The sequence below is a fragment of the Eulemur rufifrons genome, chromosome 8 (assembly GCF_041146395.1).
Source record: "Eulemur rufifrons isolate Redbay chromosome 8, OSU_ERuf_1, whole genome shotgun sequence".
NCBI classification, from domain to species: Eukaryota; Metazoa; Chordata; class Mammalia; order Primates; family Lemuridae; genus Eulemur; species Eulemur rufifrons.
Window position 1 is genome coordinate 33,005,980 of NC_090990.1, and position 20,713 is coordinate 33,026,692.

Here is a 20,713-nt window from a genome sequence, read left to right on the forward strand (position 1 = left end):
CAAAGCATATACGGAAAAAGATTAAGATTTGTTCATGGTAGGTAGTAGCTAAATGGGTATTCATATGTTCCCCATAATTTTATGTATGCCTCAAATACTTTTTTTTTTTTTTGAGACAGAGTCTCACTCTGTTGCCCGGGCTAGAGTGAGTGCCGTGGCGTCAGTCTCGCTCACAGCAACCTCAAACTCCTGGGCTTAAGCGATCCTACTGCCTCAGCCTCCCGAGTAGCTGGGACTACAGGCATGCGCCACCATGCCCGGCTAATTTTTTGTATATATATATTTTAGTTGTCCATATAATTTCTTTCTATTTTTAGTAGAGACGGGGTCTCACTCTTGCTCAGGCTGGTCTCGAACTCCTGACCTCGAGCAATCCACCCGCCTCGGCCTCCCAGAGTGCTAGGATTACAGGCGTGAGCCACCGCGCCCGGCCTCAAATACTTTTTTTAAAAAAAGCTCAAGGCCAGGCCGGGCGCGGTGGCTCACGCCTGTAATCCTAGCACTCTGGGAGGCCGAGGTGGGCGGATCGTTTGAGCTCAGGAGTTCGAGACCAGCCTGAGCAAGAGCGAGACCCCCATCTCTACTAAAAATAGAAAGAAATTATATGGACAGCTAAAAATATATATAGAAAAAATTAGCCGGGCATGGTGGCGCATGCCTGTAGTCCCAGCTACTTGGGAGGCTGAGACAGGAGGATCGCTTGAGCCCAGGAGTTTGAGGTTGCTGTGAGCTAGGCTGATGCCACGGCACTCACTCTAGCCCGGGCAACAGAGTGAGACTCTGTCTCAAAAAAAAAAAAAGCTCAAGGCCAGGTGTGGTGGCTCACATCTGTAATCCTAGCACTCTGGAAGGCCAAGGCAGGAGGACTGCTTGAGCTCAGGAGTTCGAGACCAGCCTTAGCAAGAGCAAGACACCACCTCTAATAAAAATAGAAAAATTAGCCTGGCATCATGGTATACACCTATAGTCCCAGATACTTGGGAGGCTGAGGCAAAAGGATTGCTTGAGCCCAGGAGTTTGAGGCTGCAGTGAACTATGACGGCACCACTACACTCTACCCAGAGTGACAGAGAAGACTCTGTCTCAAAAAAAAAAAAAAAAAAAAAGGCATCAATGACCTAAGAGCTAACACTCTTTGAAGAAAACGGGGAATTTTCATGACCTTGGATTTGGCAAAATTAAGAACTTTTGTACATCCAAGGACATATCAAGAAAATATAAAGAGAACCCACAGGATGGGAGAAAATATTTACAAATCATATATCTGATAAGGGATTAATATCCAAAATACATAAAGAAATCCTATAACTCAACAACAAAGACAACCCAATTCAAAAATGAGCAAAGGACTTAAATAGACATTTCTTCAAAGAAGATATACAAAGGGCCAATTGGGTATATGAAAATATGCTCAACATCACTAGTCATCCAGGAATTACAAATCAAAACCATCATGAGGCCGGGCGCGGTGGCTCACGCCTGTAATCCTAGCACTCTGGGAGGCCGAGGCGGGTGGATCGCTCGAGGTCAGGAGTTCGAGACCAGCCTGAGCAAGAGTGAGACCTCGTCTCTACTAAAAATAGAAAGAAATTATATGGACAACTAAAATATATATATACAAAAAATTAGCCGGGCATGGTGGCAGATGTCTGTAGTCCCAGCCACTCGGGAGGCTGAGGCAGTAGGATCGCTTAAGCCCAGGAGTCTGAGGTTGCTGTGAGCTAGGCTGACGCCACGGCACTCACTCTAGCCCGGGCAACAGAGTGAGACTCTGTCTCAAAAAAAAAAAAAAAACCATCATGAGATACCATATCACACACAAGGATGGCTATAGTAAAAAAGAGTAAGTGTTGGCAAGGATGTAGAGAAACTTGAACGCTTGGCATTGCTGGTATGAATGTAAAATGGTGCCAATGTGGAAAAGTGTGGCAGTCCTTCAAGAAGATAAATATGGAATTACCACATGACCTAGCAATTCCATTCCTAGGGTATATACCCAGGAGAACTGGATACAAGGACTCAAACAGATACTTGTTCACCAATAATCTAACAGCATTATTCACAACTAAAGGTAGTCCACCAACAGTTGACTGGGTAAACAAATTGTGGTACATACATATAGGGAGTAGTATTCAGCCAAAGAGAAATGAAGTTCTGATACATGATGCAACATGGATGAACCCTAAAAATATTAAGTGAAAGAAACCAGACACAAAGAGACAAATATTGTATGATTTCACTTACATGAACTATCTAGAATAGGCAAATTCATAAAAACAGAAAGTAAAACAGAGGTTACCAGGGGCTAGAGAAAAGGGGAAATAGGGAATTTTTGCTTAACGGTTAGACTATGAAAAGATGAAAAAGTTCTAGAACTAGATGGTGACAGGCATACATTATGAATGTAATTAATGCCATTGAACTGTACACTTAAAATGAGTAATTATGTCACGTTATCAAAACTTTCCAAAAAGAAAAAAAAGGACAAAGTTTAAATGATTTGATTTGCCATCACCCTCCCATCCCCAAGGGAAACAAAAAAAGCAAGCTAAATAAATGACAAAGCTAGGACTGTGTAAACGCTTAACACTAAGCTGCTGTTTCCCTCTGGCAGCCTTTCAGAGATCTGAAGGCAGCAACCTCAGTCAACCTTCTCAGCATTCTTTTAACTCTGCCAAACTGCATAGCCTCAACTACAATAATCAGGACCTTAACAGAAAGCCCTGCTTGTTTCATTAAGTAACTGCCTTCTACCTTTGGTAAGTAAAAGGCAGGGTATGAAATCTTTTACACATTTATACAGAAATCATAGCCTTCAGCTTTTTCTTAACAACCCCCAGCTAGCAATGTGCCTTAGTCTAGCCTGAGGAAAGTGAGACGGGGACCAATCTCTGATTTTTCAACTTCCATTTGCTGTCAGATTCTAGGAGTCATAGTCACCAAAGTCCATAACAGAGCAGCGAGTCTCATTTGCTCAAGTGAGAGATAGGGAAGCCCTTTTTTGGTCCAAGGATATCATAGCATCAGATGTCATGACTCTGTAACCAGCTCTCTGGGTATAGGGTAAAGATGGAACAAAAGCTAAAAGGAAGGCCCAGCTACCATTATTTTCCTGAAATATCCATCTGGTTGTTAGTTATTGGCTTTGGTGGCACCAAATGGTTACAACACAGGTCCTGAACATAAAACAAGCTGCAGAGAACAAAGAGCGGCATGAAAGCAAGACCAGGTCAGAGCCAGCTAGAAGTCTGCCAGTAGGTGCTAACAGGCGAACAAAAAAGATTCCTCTGTCCAGGATGATACAAAGAACTGGGCCTTACAGTTAAATAGGAGAAATAATGGACCAAAAAAGACCTTGGCAATTCAGTCTCTTTGGCTCTAAGGCCTCATGGCTCTTACACTTGTATTAGTGACAGAAAGATCCCCACTTAAATGTTTCACCCATACCCAACAGTGTTGCTTTTCTGGAATTAAAATGGATTCCAGCAGAACACGTTGAATTCCACATAAACCAGCCTTCAAGTGCAGCAAAAGGGTCATGACTTTTCAAGCAGAAAATGACAATAGACACAGTAACCTCAGTATGAGAGAACTGCCCTAGTACAGAAGGCCCTAAACAGAGTCCCTTTTCACCATTTTAATTATATACAAAAGGAGGGCTATGAATTTGGATCCCAGCTCCACCATTTACTATGAATAAACGGTGTATTTTAAACATTGGTTTATTGGTCCTTAAAAAGAATGTAGGATTATTTGTCAAACAGAACATGTGTAAAGTACCTAGGATAGTGTGTTTGGCATTTATAAGCTCTTAAATGGTAACTATTAAAAAGGCTGTACACAGAAAGCTGTGCATGTTCTAGTGGGATAAGAAGCAGCAGATACATGCAGATGTCAAGATGAGATTTAGAAAAAAAGAGAGAAGCAGCAGCAAAGACCAATACAGAGCCTTAAGAAGCAAGCTAAAGACTCACCTCAAGCTTGGGTTTCAGAAGCCTAGGCTGTATGTAAGGTCCTAGGGAAAGTCCAGTTCTGCTTAGTGCTGAACCTCATTCCCCACTAGGGGGCAGTCTCAGCAAGTGTCAGCTCCTTCATTGGCCAGACTAATGCTCACACATGCTTCTGCAAATTACCATTACCTTCTGGTTACCAGTGCTCACTGATCCCTATATTCTCAGACTTTTACTCTAGGGAAGCTAGCACCTTTGGGCATCTTAAACACACAGCACTAATCCAGACTCTAATAACTTCATTTTCCTTAAGTCACATGATCAGAGCTAAAATGGGCCTTAGAAAGCTAGTCTGAACTACTTGTCTCCAGAAAAAGATGATGAAATGTAGGGAAGGAATAAGTTTGTCCAAGTCCACCTCTGCCCTTGATTTGATGTCAACAGCACTAGATCAGATTCCTTATCCTCAATTACACTAAGCTGGAGAGAGGAGTCAAGATCCCCATTCCCCCACATATCCAGCACTTTGCTGGTTCAGGTACTGAGTTCTTTTTTTTTTTGTAAGGCAAGCACAAAAATGAGGTTTATTGAGGAGAGAAAGATAGGATTATAGAGCAAGAACAAGATACAGGTTTACAGAGCATGATACATATGCCACAGATGACAATGATGACCAGACCCACTGCTGCAGCAAAAGGAGAGCAAGAGGAAGGGTGCAAAAGAGGGCAACTGAGTTCTTAAAAGCTAAGCTGACTCTTAGCCAGGTTAAGGTCATTTCATTCGAACCACAGCCACACTCTAAGAGAAGGGGAAAAAGTCAAAGAGCCTTACAACTCAAAAGCCAGGATTCAAGTGGTTCAGTGCTTTTTTTTTTAAATTACAACAATGCTACGAGAACAGGTAAGGAGAGAGAAGTACCAGTGCTGCGGGAATAGGGAAAAAAAGAGCCTGCACTCTAGCAAATGCTAGATAAAAACCAAAAGTTGAATGTGTCCAGTCATGTATAAGTTTTATAAGGACAGGCTTACAAAAACATTATCTTTAATCCTGAGACTTCTAATGAAGAACCTTGACATTTTACCTGAAACATCCTCTACCCGTCCTTTAAAATAGTTTTTACATAAAACATTTATGTAATTTGGTATTTAATAACTGTAACTTACAAATTCAACTATCATATTGTGTAACAGAATGGGTTTGTTTGTTTTTTTTTCAGAGGCGGGGGTCTCTCCTTTGTTGCCCAGGCTTTGTTGTACAGTGGCTACTCACAGGCTTCATTACAGTGCACTACAGCTACAGCCTCAAATGCCTGGTCTCAAGTGATCCTTCTGCTTCAGCCTCACAAGTAGCTGGGACTAGAGGCAAGTGCCACCATACCTGGCTACAGAATGGATTTTTAAAAAACAGAATTGTATTAACTGCATCTGCCTATTGTCTTTGGGTAAGTTATCTTAGTCCTACTTTTATTTTCCAAATTTCCAAACTGCACATATTATTTTTTAAAACTCCAATAAAAACAAATAGGAATGACAGGGATTAAGCTCTACTCCCAATAAATTGTCAAAAGTGGCATGCTTTATCTCTAGATGTGATTCTCAACCTTTTTGTTTTGCCCTAATACATCTATGAGATCCTCCTATCCTCCAGTAAGTTAGATCTGTCACAGTGATTCTAAATGAGGACAGAAGACGGGAGTATGTAGTTTGAACAAAAAGCCTTTAAATTCTCGTTTCCAAGCTTTTCCATTACCCCCGCCCCCACTGTAATCCAGACTTCAATTTCTTGAAGAGACATACTCACTCTTTTCTTATTTGGTAGATTTTGGTCCTACTATCTTTCCCCCACCCTGCCACCACTCTGTTGTCCTGTTACCAGACAGATAACTTACCTTCCCCATGTTTGTCAGTGAACTGGAAGGCCTGAACTAGTCTCAGAGTCTCATCCACAGAGCGACCAACGGGGAGGTCATTTACAGTGATCTGCCGAAGGGTACCCTTATCATCAATAATAAAGAGGCCCCTGGGAGAAAGAGATTGAAGGATTAAGGGAGAAGCAATACAGGTTTAGAAATCTGCTTTGTTAGAATAGAGAAGCTTCAAGTCCTTTGGAAATGGACTGGTCTCCAAGACTTGTAGTGGCTTTGCCCTTAGTGAGGTGGCCCTTGCATAAAAGAACGAAATGAAGGAGACTCTGCAGATCAAGGCTCTAGCTTTCTCCAAATAAATGGCTTTCAGCCAACTGGATCCTTTTTTTTTTTTTTTTGAGACAGGGTCTTGCTCTGCCTAGACTCTGGATGGAGTGCAGTGGCATCACAGCTCACTGCAACCTCAAACGCCTAGGCTCAAGCGACCCTCCTGCCTCAGCCTCCCAAGTAGCTGGGACTACAGGCTCATGCCACCACACCCGGCTAATTTTTCTTCTTTGTAAAGATGAGGTCTTGCTTTTGCTCAGGCTGGTCTTGAACTAACTGAACCTCTCATCTTGGCCTCCCAAAGTGTTAGGATTAGACACGAGCCACTGCACCCAGCCCCAATTGGATAATTCTGATAACATACCTGAATGAGATGCCTTCATCAGCCTTTAAGACCCCATAATCCTGAGCAATGGTACGCTTGGGGTCTGACACCAAAGGAATGTTCATGGGTCCCAGGCCTCCTTGTTTCTTAGGTGTGTTGATCCTACAGCAAAAGGCACACATACAATCACGTTCATTCAAGCTCTTGTGTACCAAGAACATTAACTGTACCTACTCCTTCTTTCTCTTTCCCATATTCCTACTCTAACTTACCCAAAAAAACTTCAAACATTTTCCAGCAATAAAGTAAATGGCTGAGAACAGTCAAGGTAGGTAGCCAGGGTACACTCAATTGTAACTTAACCTGGTTCTCCTCTGTTGCCAGGTAACGAGAACAACAAAAGAAAGTGAGAGCCTCTGCACTCCTCCCATGAGGAGCCAGAAACATCAATACCTCAAAGTCTACTGCCAAAGTCTCCCAAGCTGTTGCTTCAAAAGTCCACATGCCAAATGGACGAAGAGATTTACCATGCCAGGTGACAGAAGTGAGAATCCACAGAAGCACCAATCACTTGGCAGTTGAGCTTCTTAAATTCTTCTGCCCTATCACTGAAAGCAATGATCTCCGTGGGGCAGACAAAGGTGAAGTCAAGAGGGTAAAAGAAGAACACAACATATTTTCCTGGGGAAAAAAATCGGAATCATCAGTTAGCCTCTGAAGCAGACTTCCTTGCTTTATAGAGACTAAGGCAAAGACATTTTCCTATGGAAAAAGAAATTTTCTTTTTAAGTTGATGGCAGACAAAATAATCACTAAATGCCAAGATATTCAATATAGATGTCTCCTACTAGCTATTTTTAGAACCTGTTGCAGCAGGAAGGCCTGAATGAAAAGTTCCTTCCAGTTCCAGCTCTATTTTCCTGCCTCCATATTCTTAGCTGCCAACTATAGAATAAACACTGTTCAGTCTAATTTTGATCATCTCTAAAATTAGCATAAACGCTAAGTTCTCCAATGAAGAAAAGGATGTAATTATCTACTGGATAGCCTAATGCCAATGCTTACAAACTGCCCAGAAAAAGCTGAATTGCTGGGTTCTCCTCTGCTGTGAAGCAGTAAGACACCAATAAGAACTTAGAGCCTTTTTGTTTTTTGGTTTTTTCTGAGACACAGTCTCACTCTGTTGCCCGGGCTAGAGTGCTATGGCATCAGCCTAGCTCACAGCAACCTCAAACTGCTGGGCTCAAGCAATCCTACTGCCTCAGCCTCCTGAGTAGCTGAGACTACAGGCATGTGCCACCATGCCCGGCTAATTTTTTCTATATATATTTTTAGTTGTCCAGCTAATTTCTTTCTATTTTTTTTTAGCGGAGACAGGATCTCACTCTTGCTCAGGCTGGTCTCGAACTCCTGAGCTCAAATGATCCACCTGCCTCAGCCTCCCAGAGAGCTAGGATTATAGGTGTGAGCCACCATGCCTGGCCTAGAGCTTTTTGTTATTTCTTCCACAACGAACCATAGTAATGGTTTAAGTGATCACGTGTTCCTAACATGCCTGACAGGACGAGAAAAACAAAATTTTAAGCTTAGTGCGGTGCAGTGGTGCGTGCCTGTAGTCCCAGCTTCCCAGGAGGCCAAGGTGGGAGGATCCTGTGAGCCCAGGAGTTCAAGGCCAGCCTGAGCAACACAGCCAGACCCCATCTTAAAAAAACATTTGTAAGACAAAAGTTACAAAAGTACTGGTAGGTGACAGAACTTTCAGCAGCAATTTTAATGAAGTCATTCAGATTACCACTGCAGTACATCTTCAAACTGGCCAGGCAGCCTCTCACCACACCTGAACTATTGGAACGATTCCAAATATTCACTCATTTCCAGGTAGCAGCAATGTTTCAAAGTCGAAAACAAGTGATCTTTTTGACTTTTGAGGTTTACCTCTTTGAAAAGCAGTATCATTAGAAACTGACTCATCTAAACAACCTCTCCAGGGCTTTGCCTAACAAGCACTTTGAAGCCTCTGCAGGTCAAGCCCTAGAGGGCAGAGAGCAGCTCCCCCTAGATCTTCCCCTTATACCCCTGGGCCAAGGTCTCCTCCCTAGGCTGTTATTTACCTTGTTTGCCAGGAGGAGCCCCAACAACCAAGTGTGATATGTCAAGCAACCTAGTCAAATGTTCTAGCAAACAGCTACTTCCAAGAATTAATACCAACCACCAAAAAAGTACATTTGACACCTGAGTTTCAGGTTTGCATTCTAAGGAAATCTACATCCTCAATTGTCCCAGGAGTCTCAAAAGAACTTGCCAAGTGTCTGCATGAAACTAGGACGACAGGAAAGGAAGCGGTTCCAACTGTAACACCAATTCTCCTCTGGAGGCAAAACAGTCAAGAGAATGTACCTAAACCTCTGCCTAATATAATATCTGTAACACACACATTTCCCAAACAAACTGAACAAGCAGTATCACAGCTCCAAAGACTTGAGCTTAGACTTTAAATGTAGATGGCCTCTTATAACAAGAGGTAATAAGAATTTCTCCAATAATACAATTGAGGAGTACTGAAAAGATAATTGAACTAATATGTCCAGCCATAATGAAATGTGCTTTCTCCGTAAGTGGTCTGGACCTAGGATATATATCCTGTGATCACTGTTGATAATCACCACTTCAACAGGAAGGCAACAGCCTCGTGATCTAAAGATTCCATCCTAGGAGACATAAAACATTTTACAGTCAAACATAACAGTGACAAACCACCACATGTATTCACCATCAAATTGGTATTAACTGATCAACACTTATGTGCACATATAGTAGTAATATTCATTGGGTGGCAGGCAGGTGGGAGGGAGGAGGAAAGGATTGGTATATTCACATCTAAAGGGTGTGTATGATGTGCACCATCTGGGGGATGGACACGCTTGAAGCTGACTCACGTGGGGCAAAGGCAATGTATGTAACCTAAACATTCTTACCCCTGTAATATGGTAAAATTTAAAAAAAAGGAAAAAAAACATAACAGTGACACAAATCTAACAAGCCATCTCTAGATTACAAAATAATTCCACCTCAATGAATCCAATGTAGTTACTTTTACCTTTGTAGTCAGATAGGCTGATATCTTTGAACTGACCATCTGGCATAACAGCTGTGGCTTTGAAGTTGGGGGCAGGGTGCCCAATTTTGGCATTTCCTGAAGACATGTTGCTATTAGCTGGAAAAAATAACAGAAAAATTAGAAACAAGTCTTATTTTTCTAGATAACCAGCAACCTTCACTTAGAGACTCTGCTATAGAACAATCAAAGAATTGTCTAGTGGCCCCGAATACATTAAATTTTATATTAGTAAGAAGTTCAGGACAGCAGTCAAGGATCACAATCTGAACTTTCCAACTTTTGGAACAAAACAAGCCTCTGAATCTCAGCCTTTGTTTTAATTTAAAAACAGCAAGGCAATTTCTTTATAAATTGAGGTCATCATTGTCACTCTTTATGAGCCTTTGTTTGTGCAATGGCAGTTTCTTCTGTACATTATACAGAAGCAGAGTAAAAAAAAAAAAGGCAGCACAGTGTGAGGGAGGTGGAGATTCTCAAACCAGAACACAAATATACAATGCCACAAAGAGTCACGTTGCCCTTAATCTGCACTATGCCTCCACCTGTCTTCATAATGTGGGAAGCACACTTGACTTTTCTCCAGGTAGATTTGTCCAAGCCAGCACACAACCTAACACCAATCCAACATTTTAAGAGGCAAAACCAAGATATTGGCATCTGCTCAACAGTAATGCTTTCGGTACTGTGTTTAAGCCCTAGAAGTCCTTTCAAATATGGGTTCCTGACCTCGGAACTAATTTATTGAGGCATAAATAATTAGAACAAGACTCAATTTATTGCTGAAAGCAACACTGCACCAAATTCACTCAAGTCAACACCAAGTAAGGAGTTAAGATTTAACCCACTAAGTCATGGTCTGAAAGTTTTTCTAACAAGTCCAAATTCTTGGTTCATAACATCACAACCAAAAGAAACCTTGTGAACATGGATCATTGCGAACTTTTTACTGCTTATTTAAAAAAAAAAAATCTTTTAACACCTTTAACAAAAAAAAAAGGCACACAGCTTGGCAACCAACTACAGGGTGTGACCCTAAATGGCCTTCTCGTCCAAACCTGCTTTTCCAGATGGCCCCCCCACGTCCAAGGCCCTACCAAACCGGGGTAGGCTGCTGGACTTCTAGCCGGTGCAGAGCCCCTTCAACGGATCTGCCCAGAAACACTGGAGAACTCCTAAACTCCACTTTAGGTACCCTCCTGCCACTCCCACCATTACTCCCGTCCTAGCACTTCGGAAAGCGCCAGCAGAAAGTGTGCGCAGTCCTCAACGAGGGCATTTGGGATCATCAGAAACTTTATTTTCCACGGACCGGAAAATAAAGACACTTGAAAGGGAATCTTAGCGCCCGAAGCTCCGCCGCTAGTCAAGGCTCAGGGACGGGAACATCCCCGTCACATGATGGTCAGGCCGCCTTCCACAGCCACAGGTCAGGACGCAGGTCCACTCAAGAAGCTTTTCGAACCCGCCCAGCCCGGCAGGAGGCTTAGTCGATAAGACACCGACACCACCACCTCCACCACCACCAGCCGACCCACGCCACCGCAAGCTAATCATCGGCCTTTGCTCGGGTTGCCTGGGGAAGAGATTCGAATCAACGGAAACCTTGAGCCACTCCCATCATCACCCCCGCCCAGCACTTCGGAAAGCACCAGCAGAAAGAGTGCGCAGTCCTTAGCAAGGGCATTTGGGATCATAAGAAACCCCACTCCACGGACCGGAAAATAACGACAAGAAAGGGAATCTTAGTGCCCGACGCTCCGCGGCTAGTCAAGGCTCAGGAACGGGAACAGCCTCTACCCCATCACATGATGGACAGGTCGCCTTCTACAGCCACAGGTCAGGATGCAGGTCCATTCAAGAAGCTTTCCGAATCCGCCCAGCCGGGCAGGGCGCTGAGTCGAGGAGACCTCCCCCCCCTCCACCGCTACCGGCCCGCCCCCCGCCGCGGAGAGCCCATCAACGGCCTGTGCTCGGGTTGCCAGGGGAAGAGGAGATTCGAGTCGAGAGAAGCCTTGGGGTTCAACCAGGTCCTGGCACCCTGGGGTGAGCACGTGGGCGTTCACATAGCGCTCGAGCGCTCGAGCTCTCTCGCGCACCAGGCCTTGACTGGCCGCTTCACGCGCCACAGCATCCCCACCTGAGGGCGGGCGGGCCCGGGGGAGGGAAAAAAAGGCGATAGGCAGGGTGTGGGACGCTGCGCCTTGCTCCGCCGTGGTCGCGCTACCCACAGACTCACCTGTTCCAAAACAGAAGTCGTCGACCACTGAGACACCCACACCGGCCAGGAAGACGACTCGCAAAGTGCGCGCGAGGCGCTGCCTATATAGCCTGTAAGGCTCTCGCGAGAGTTAGAGGGGGCCCGGGTGCGGGAGGAGGATGCAGCGGGGGGAGTCTGTCCGAGCCCCGCCACGCCCCTGCGTGCCCCTCCGGAATGACTCAGCGCTTTCCCTCCCTGGGGCTGGCGTGGGCCCAGAAGGAACTAATCCTCCTTCCTGCTGCGGATGGTTGAGGTTGGAGAGAGAGGCGCCCTTTTGACTGCCCCCAAATCCAGACGCTAATCCGGGATCTCTTCCAGGAACCAGGATTTTATTTATTTTCGTGATCCTTGAGCACTGTGCCCCCAATGCTAGCTGCTACTCACATTTAATCCCACCAAGCCCTGAGAACTATCTAAATATTTCTAAAGTTCGCAGCCTCGGCTCTATCGTTGATCCTAAGTAACCCTCACCACTTAGGCACTCTTCTTCATTGTTATGTCTGATTACAGGGTTGCTGCTTTGTATCTCCTATTCATTCTTTCCACTGGGGCTGAAGGAAATCTTTTGGAAATGTGATCACGCCACTCCTCTTATTTGTGGTTTTAAAAAACTGTGGCTAGGATGGACGGGCGGGGTGGCTCACTCCTCTTATTTGTGGTTTTAAAAAACTGTGGCTAGGATGGACGGCCGGGGTGGCTCACACCTGTTATCTCAGCGAGACTCTTCCCTTGAAGCAAGGAGTTCGAGACCAGCCTGGGCAACATGGTGAGACCCTATCTCTACCAAAAAAAAATTTTCATTATCCAGGCTCCGTGACACGGGCCTGTAATCCTACCTACTGCAGAGGATTGCTTGAGCCCGGTAGTTTGAGACTACAGTGAGCTATGATCGCTCCACTGCACTTCAGCCTAGGCTACAGAGCACGACTCTAGTCTCAAAAAACAAAAAAGACAAAAAATAAAACTGGGGCTCTGTAGTCAATTTCTTGAGTTAAAATTTTTCATTTTTCAGCCAGGCGCAGTGGCTCATGCCTGTAATCCTAGCACTCTGGAAGGCCCATGCGGGAGGATCGTTTGAGTTCAGGAGTTTGAGACCAGCCTGAGCAAGAGCGAGACCCGTCTCTACTAAGAATAGAAAGAAATTAGATGGACAACTAAAAATATATAGAAAAAACTAGCCGGGCATGGTGGTGCATGCCTGTAGTCCCAGTTACTTGGGAGGCTGAGGTAGTAGGATTGCTTGAGCCTAGGAGTTTGAGGTTGCTGTGAGCTAGGCTGACACCATGGCACTCTAGCCTGGGCAAGAGTGAGACTCTGTGTCAAAAAATAAATAAATAGGCCGGGCGCGGTGGCTCACGCCTGTAATCCTAGCACTCTGGGAGGCCGAGGTGGGCGGATCGTTTGAGCTCAGGAGTTCGAGACCAGCCTGAGCAAGAGCGAGACCCCATCTCTACTAAAAATAGAAAGAAATTATACGGACAGCTAAAAATATATATAGAAAAAAAAAAATTAGCCGGGCATGGTGGCGCATGCCTGTAGTCCCAGCTACCCGGGAGGCTGAGGCAGGAGGATCGCTTGAGCTCAGGAGTTTGAGGTTGCTGTGAGCTAGGCTGACGCCACGGCACTCACTCTAGCCTGGGCAACAGAGTGAGACTCTGTCTCAAAAAAATAAAATAAAATAAAATAAAAATAAATAAATAAATAAATAAAATAAAAATTAAATAAAATAAAAAATTCCTCATTATCATTTTATGTGTGACCTTAGAGAAGTCTTAATCCTGTTACACCTTGGTTTTCTCACCTGTAAAATGGGAATAACATTAACACTTCACCGAGGTAATCTATGTAGCTCATTTAGCATTTACCACAGTACCTGGTTCTTTTTTTTCTTGTCTTTTTTTTTTTTTTTTTGAGAGGAGATGTGACCATGTTGCCTAGGTTGGTCTTGAGCCCCTAGCCTCAAGTGATCCTCCTGCCTTGGCCTCCCAAAATGCTGGAACTACAAGCCTAAACCACCGTACCTGGTCCCTAGTTCTTATAATACATTAGAAATGTTAGCTAAAATGTTACTATAACTCTTCCATCATCCTCACCTATAACAGCCAGAACAGGGTGTAGCTTTTGTTCAAAACTGGAAAACCAAGTTTCTCCCAACTGGGCTAGAGAAAGCATGTCTTTGAAGACTCAGCTGAAGTATTGGTTCCTCTGAAGCTGTTCCTGATCCCAGCTCATCCCCAGAATTTACCATTCCTCTCCTTTGTGTCCAAACAATAGCCTGTATAGCCAAAAAGAGAAAAATCTTTTTTTTTCTTTTCTTTTTTTTTTTTTTTTTTTTGTTGAGACTGAGTCTCACTTTGTTGCCCAGGCTAGAGTGAGTGCCGTGGCGTCAGCTTAGCTCACAGCAACCTCAAACTCCTGGGCTTAAGCGATCCTACTGCCTCAGCCTCCCGAGTAGCTGGGACTACAGGCATGCGCCACTATGCCCGGCTAATTTTTTCTATATAGATTTTTAGGTGTCCATATAATGTCTTTCTATTTTTAGTAGAGACGGGGTCTCGCTCAGGCTGGTCTCGAACTCCTGACCTTGAGCAATCCACCCGCCTCGGCCTCCCAGAGTGCTAGGATTACAGGCGTGAGCCACCGCGCCCGGCCGAGAAAAATCTTTTAAGCTATTTTACTTTTTACATGTCTGCCTCTCCCTGCCAGACTGACTTTCTGGACGGTAGGATTTGGGTCACATCCATCTCTGTGTCCCCAAGTCACAACACGGCATCTAACATAAAACAGACGCTCAGTCAATAATCATTTAATAAATAATATTATGTCCCTCTCTCTGTCCCCAACCACCACTAACTCCCTTGGCCTTTACAGTCGGATAAGAAATGAGGAAGTGCTGTGTCACGCTGGTTGAGCATCTCAATTTTTATTTATCATCCTACCTTGCAGTAGTGATTTATTTGCTTTTTCTTTCTCTGCTAGAGGCTGAACAGTTATTTGACATTATCATTTCTTTCTGGAAGGGGCAGAACAAACAAGTTCAGAGCTTAATAATGGATAGTTATTGGCTATGGGCAGACTAAACCAACACACGATGATACTTCAGCCAGCCCCAAGAAAATTGCCATCTATCGTATCCACCATGTGCCAGGCACTTGAGCTTATTTGTCTCATTTAAAAACCAAAAGAAACAAAGGCTTTTGTGGTGCATGCCTGTAGCCCCAGCTACTCAGGAGGCTGGGTCAGGAGGATCACTTGAGCCCAGGAGTTTGAGTCTAGCCTGGACAGTATAGTGAGATCGTGTCTCTTTAAAAAAAAAAAAAAAAAAGTTATCCTGGGCCAGAGAAATGTTAAGAATCTATCCCATTGGGAATATAAAAAAAAAATAAAAATAAAAATGAAATAGCTGGACAGAGCACTGAAAAGAGAAGAAAACTGTTGAACACTTACTTGCCTATGTGATTGCAGAGTCTCCCCAGAGAATAGCAAAGCTTTCAGAACTTCGGAGAGGAGGCTTTCTCACAGGGTCTGGTATATACCTCTAGCTCTTTTTTTTTTTTTTTTTTTAAGACTAGTCAAGTGAAGCAGTGGGAGTGGAGAAAGAACAAACGAATCTGTGACTGTTAGTGATCAATTAGTTGTAAACACCACTGCACTCAGACCAGCCCTCTAGCTCTATGTTTACACATACCCCATTATATTATTGTCATTTTTTTCACCAGTAGCCTGGAAAGGATTCATTCTGTTTTACTTATTGTTGTAGTACCAAGCCTAGCACAGTAACTGGTATAGAAGAGCTTAATAAATATTAGAATGTATTGAAGATTTTTGAGATATGGAATTAAATGATAAGAACTATGTTTTAGGAAGATGACTCTGGCAGTTGTGTGCTGGATGAATTTAATGACTAGAGTATTAGGCAAAGAGACCGTTGGGAGGCCACTGCAATAGTCTAATCAAGAGAAGTCTCAGAACTGTAATGTGACATTGGCAGCAGGATGGAAAGAAGGAAATACAAGAGATATTTCTACAGGCTTTAAGATTAAGTGGATTTAGGATGAGAGGAAAGAGTTAAATCTGATCCCTTGGTTTCTTATCTTGGTGACATGAGTGATGTCATTAACCAGTGACATTGGAAACACTGGAGGAGAAGCAGGTTTGAGGTTAACAATAATGACAAACAGGTAGGAAAAAGAGCCCTACGGCTGGAAGTGGCGGCTCACGCCTGTAATCCTAGCACTCTGGGAGGCCAAGGCAGGGGGATCACTGGAGGTCAGGAGTTCAATACCAGCCTGAGCAAGAACAAGACCCTGTCTCTATTAAAAATAGAAAAAATTAGCCAAGTGTGGTGGGGGACACCTATAGTCCCAGCTACTAGGGAGGCTGAGTCAGGAGGACTGCTTGAGCCCATGAGTTTGAGGTTGCTGTGAGCTAGGCTGATACCATGGCACTCTAGTCCAGGTGACAGAGCGAGACTCTGTCTCAAAACAAACAAACAAACAAAAAAGGAAAAAGAGCCCTAATTTGTAGGATTTGCATTCTTCCATGTTGTAAACATTCCCATTGTAGTTGATTTCAAGCTAACTGTGTGGTATCACTGAACACAGTTGAAAAGAGATGTGCCGTAGCACATAATTAGGTAATACTACTATACAGATACAATAGGTATAACCTCAAGAGCATGGATAATGCTGAATATTTATTACTTTTGTTTATAATATAAATTATTTCAATTTAAGTTTGTATAATTTAGTTCTTAATAATGACTCTGTTTCACAACTGGCACACAAAATTCCTGAAAATTTTTTGATCCACTTTTACGAACCAATACTAGCTACGAGAAATGTCAAAAGTCAACTAGCTGGCGGGAGTACACCACTGATCTTAACACACAGTGAAAGACCACAGCCTGACTCTAATAAGAACCTTGTTGCTATGATTTGAATGTGTTTCTCCAAAATTCATGTTGGAACATAAAACCCATGAGGGCTCTACCCTCATGAATAAGATTAGTGCTATTAGATGCTTCAGAGAGCTGCCTGGCCTTTCCATCTCTTCTGCCATGTGAGGACATAACATTTGTCCCTTCGTCCATATGGGGACACAGCAACACGGCATCATCTTGGAAGCAAAGAGCAAGCCTTTATCAGATGCCATGATCTTGGACTTCCCAGCCTCTAGAACTGTGAGAAATAAATTTCCATTATTTATAAATAAAAAGAAAAAGACAATTCTTTATTGAGTAATACCTGTACTGCTTTATAGATGAGGCACCCGATGCCCAAAGAATTTAAGTAAATTGTCCAAGGTTACAGCTAATGGATGTTGGAGCCAGATTCTATCCCAGGTAGCAGAGCCATCATGTTGTATAATATGCAAATGTGATATTTTTGTAGACTATAATGTGAATGGTACCCCCTGGAGTTGTGTTTCACAGTGGTCTGACCAGGCTGTGTGACTCTGGAGATCACCCTATTACTGCCTCCTCTCTTAAGGGAGAAGATCAGTTTGGTTTGGGGCAAGCAACACTGAGATGCTTATTAGACATCCAGGTGGAGGTATCCAGAGGTTCCCTTTAGAGATGTAGATTTGAGAATTAGCAGCACAGAAATTTAGTTAGATATTAGTATTTATTGTACTTCTCTTTATAGCAATCCTACCCCTCTGTTAGGTACCAGGTATGCAAAGATGAGTAAGACCATTCCCTGAGTATTTTGAAGGATCACAAAACAGTTAGCTAAAGAGAAGTGAGAGAAGAGTTCCAAGCAGAAAAAAAAAGCAAAAGAGGTAGGAAACAGTATAATATATTTGGGCAACTACAAATAGATCAATAGTAGTAGAATGTAAATGCCAAAAACTAGAATGCAGAGAGAAAGAACATAGACAGAGATAGGTTATGATGTATATGTCAATCCAGGCTAAGGATTTTGGATTTTATCCCAGCGGGTAAGATTGAGTATAAGAGTATAGAAAGAAATTAAGTTTTGACTAGGAGAATGATCACATCAGTTTATATTTTCAATCATTCTGGCAGCTGCAGAGAGAACAACTGTAGAAGAACAAGAAGATATGGGATAAGGAGACCTAAACAGATGTTGCCATGACCAGGAGAAAAGAGGTCATGAACCTGAAGGAGAGCAGTGGCGCCAGGGGTGGAGAGATGGGATTAGGTGCCAAAGTTTGCAAGATCTGGGCATCAGATATGGGATTGAAGGAGAGGGAGGAGTTAAGGATGAGTCCCAGGGGAAACAAGTGAAAATAGTGCAATTCACAGAAATGTTGTGAAGCAGATTTTTCAGGGAGTTGGTGAAGAGCCCACTTTGGGACATATTGAATTTGGGATTCCAGGCAGAGATGGCCACGCAGCAGTCAGAAGTGTGAAAACTTGAAAGAAAAGCTATAGGAAAGCAGGGACCCCTACCTATCTTGTTCATCATGTTATAATTCTGATAACTTGCAGCATGGTTCATGGCTCGTGGTAGGTACAATAGATATTTTTAAATAAATTAATAAATTACATATATTGATTTCAACATCATGCACAATGTCAAGGATACTTGAAACTGTGGGAGTAAATGAAATCCATGAGAAAGAGGTGAGAGGTGAGCCAAGACCAAAACATCAGAGAGTGTTTATGGGAGTGGAAGGAGGACAAAAGCAATCAAAGGCACTGCAAAACAGAACCAAAAAGAACCTTTTGTGGGTAAAGAGTCACTGATGAAGATGAACTGTTTCAACTAGATTAATTTCCTTTGGTTCTCATCATCAGCATTGGAATTTTTTGCACCTGGGAATGGGTAATAAAAAAGGAGTTAAGGAGTCAACTAGTAGATATACAAGCTGCCACCTGTGAAATTTACTTAATAAATTTTCTCTAAAATCCTTTAAATAAAAAAAAAAATTCTTTAACTAAATTGCTGGTTGGTGAGGGCTTTAGGTGGGGCTTTGTTAGGAAGAATTGCTTAGGATCAGGGCAGCCACTGAGAAAATGCTTGCAATGAATCATAGTTTGCTCTGTTTTTTAGAAGTGAGGGCCTGAAAATTTTTCTCTGCCCAATTCAAATAAATATGGCTCTTCTTCTCTGGGCAAAGCACTTGTTCCCAACCCAGTTCTTCAGAAAATAGAGCTCCTTCTATCTATTATCTTAAAGTAATATTCTCAAACATGAATAACCTGAGGTCCCTTGTGAAAGAAAGAAAATTCGTGAGAATCTTCAATGTTGGTTTAATTTATTAAATTGACTTTTTTGAGATAGGTTCTCACTCTGTCCCCCTGGGTAGAGTGCAGTGGCATCACTGTAGCTCACTGAACCTCAAACTCCTGAGCATAAGCAATCCTTCTGCCTCAGCCTCTCAAGTAGCTCAGACTACAGGTGCACACCACCACACCTGACTAATTTTTTCTGTTTTTGGTAGAGACAGGTCTTGCTCTTGCTCAGGCTGGTCTCGAACTCCTAACCTCAAGCAAGTGCTAGGATTACAGGCATGAACCACCTCACCCAGCTTAAATTTAATTATTTAACTTTCTTTAATTTTATTTGATTTTTTCATTCAAACTAATGTTTTACTAGGTTGCCCCATGATGCAATATTGAAAATAATTTTAAATAGTTTCATGAAAATATTTTCTTGTTATTTACTATTATCATTGCCACTGATGAACTACTGCAAGTTGGAACAGTATACAAGATGGGTTCCTGCAGGCAGTGCCTTCCATGAATATGGTCCTGACTGCTACAGTGCAGCTTCTTTTGGATTCTGCATACCTATACTGCTTACGCCCTGGGATGATGACTCAAATGACTCAATTCTTCCATCATCTTTTTCTTCGTTCAAGCTAGCATGAAACCTTGGTTTATACAGTGTTCATTGACATCATCTAGACTTCACTTTACAAAGCAGCAGTTACACAATTTGCTGTGGGGGACAATTACCTGTCTCTTTAACAGCCTTGTTCATAGCTAACTAGATATAACAAGTACGGCAATTTGAGGTGAGTATAAAGCAGATGTTCTATGACAATGATCATTTTAACATTAGGACTTGCTAACCTAATAGCAGCCTGCCATAAACTTATAAACCATTAAAGCTAAACCTACAAACCATTAAAGCTAAATGCTTTCATGTACTTGTAACAACAAATGCAAAATAAAATCATGGAAACCACAATCACAAGACAGCACTCACTTATGAGGTAATCCAGATGATTCAGACTATGTTTATGTTAATTTTTTTAGATTATTCTGAAAGAAAAATATTTAACAATACTAAAATTTATAAGGATTCAATTTATAAAATTATATTTGGACATACAGAGGCCTACAGATGCTAATTTGAGAAACATTGTTATCAAGAATGATAGAATTTGTTAAAATTTAGTACAGCTGAAAGTAACAGATAAACTGCAAATAACAAGTTTAACCAAATAGGGGATTAATTTTTCCCATTTAACAAGTAGAGGCCCACCTGTAATCCTAGCACTCTAGGAGGCCGAGGTGGGAGGATTGCTTGAGATCAGGAGTTCAAGACTAGCCTGAGCAAGAGTGAGACCCCCTTCTCTACTAAAAATAGAAAAATCAGCTGGGTGTTTTGGCGGGGGCCTGTAGTCCCAGCTACTTGGGAGGCTGAGGCAGGAGGATTGCTTAAGCCCAGGAGTTGGAGGTTGTAGTGAGCTTTGATAACACCACTGCATTCTACCCATGGTGACACGGTGAGACTCTTGTCTCAAAAAAAAAAAAAAAAAAAACAAGTAAACAAGTAGAGGCTGGGCACCATGGCTTACACCTATAATCCTAGCACTTTGGGAGGCAGGAAGATCGATTGAGGTCAGGAGTTCAAGACCAGCCTGAGTAAGAGCAAGACCTCATTTCTACAAA

General features: G+C 42.8%; 2 protein-coding genes across 3 annotated transcripts in view; one reads left to right on the forward strand and one right to left on the reverse strand.

Moving 5' to 3' along the window:
• TMEM69 (transmembrane protein 69) overlaps positions 1-20,713 on the forward strand; it is a 197,134-nt gene that overhangs the window by 29,569 nt on the left and 146,852 nt on the right. The window lies entirely within an intron of this gene.
• PRDX1 (peroxiredoxin 1) overlaps positions 1-20,713 on the reverse strand; it is a 35,176-nt gene that overhangs the window by 691 nt on the left and 13,772 nt on the right. Inside the window, exons 1-5 of one of the 2 annotated variants that reach the window (XM_069477872.1) lie at positions 11,821-11,864; positions 9,564-9,680; positions 6,994-7,147; positions 6,506-6,628; positions 5,839-5,969 (exon numbers count right to left, since the gene is read on the reverse strand). In XM_069477872.1, coding sequence (XP_069333973.1) covers positions 5,839-5,969; positions 6,506-6,628; positions 6,994-7,147; positions 9,564-9,669 — 514 coding nt within the window. In that variant the 5' untranslated portion in view covers positions 9,670-9,680; positions 11,821-11,864. Of the gene's footprint in view, positions 1-5,838; positions 5,970-6,505; positions 6,629-6,993; positions 7,148-9,563; positions 9,681-11,820; positions 11,865-20,713 lie in introns of those variants that run through there. The other variant, XM_069477873.1, reaches the window with a different exon arrangement.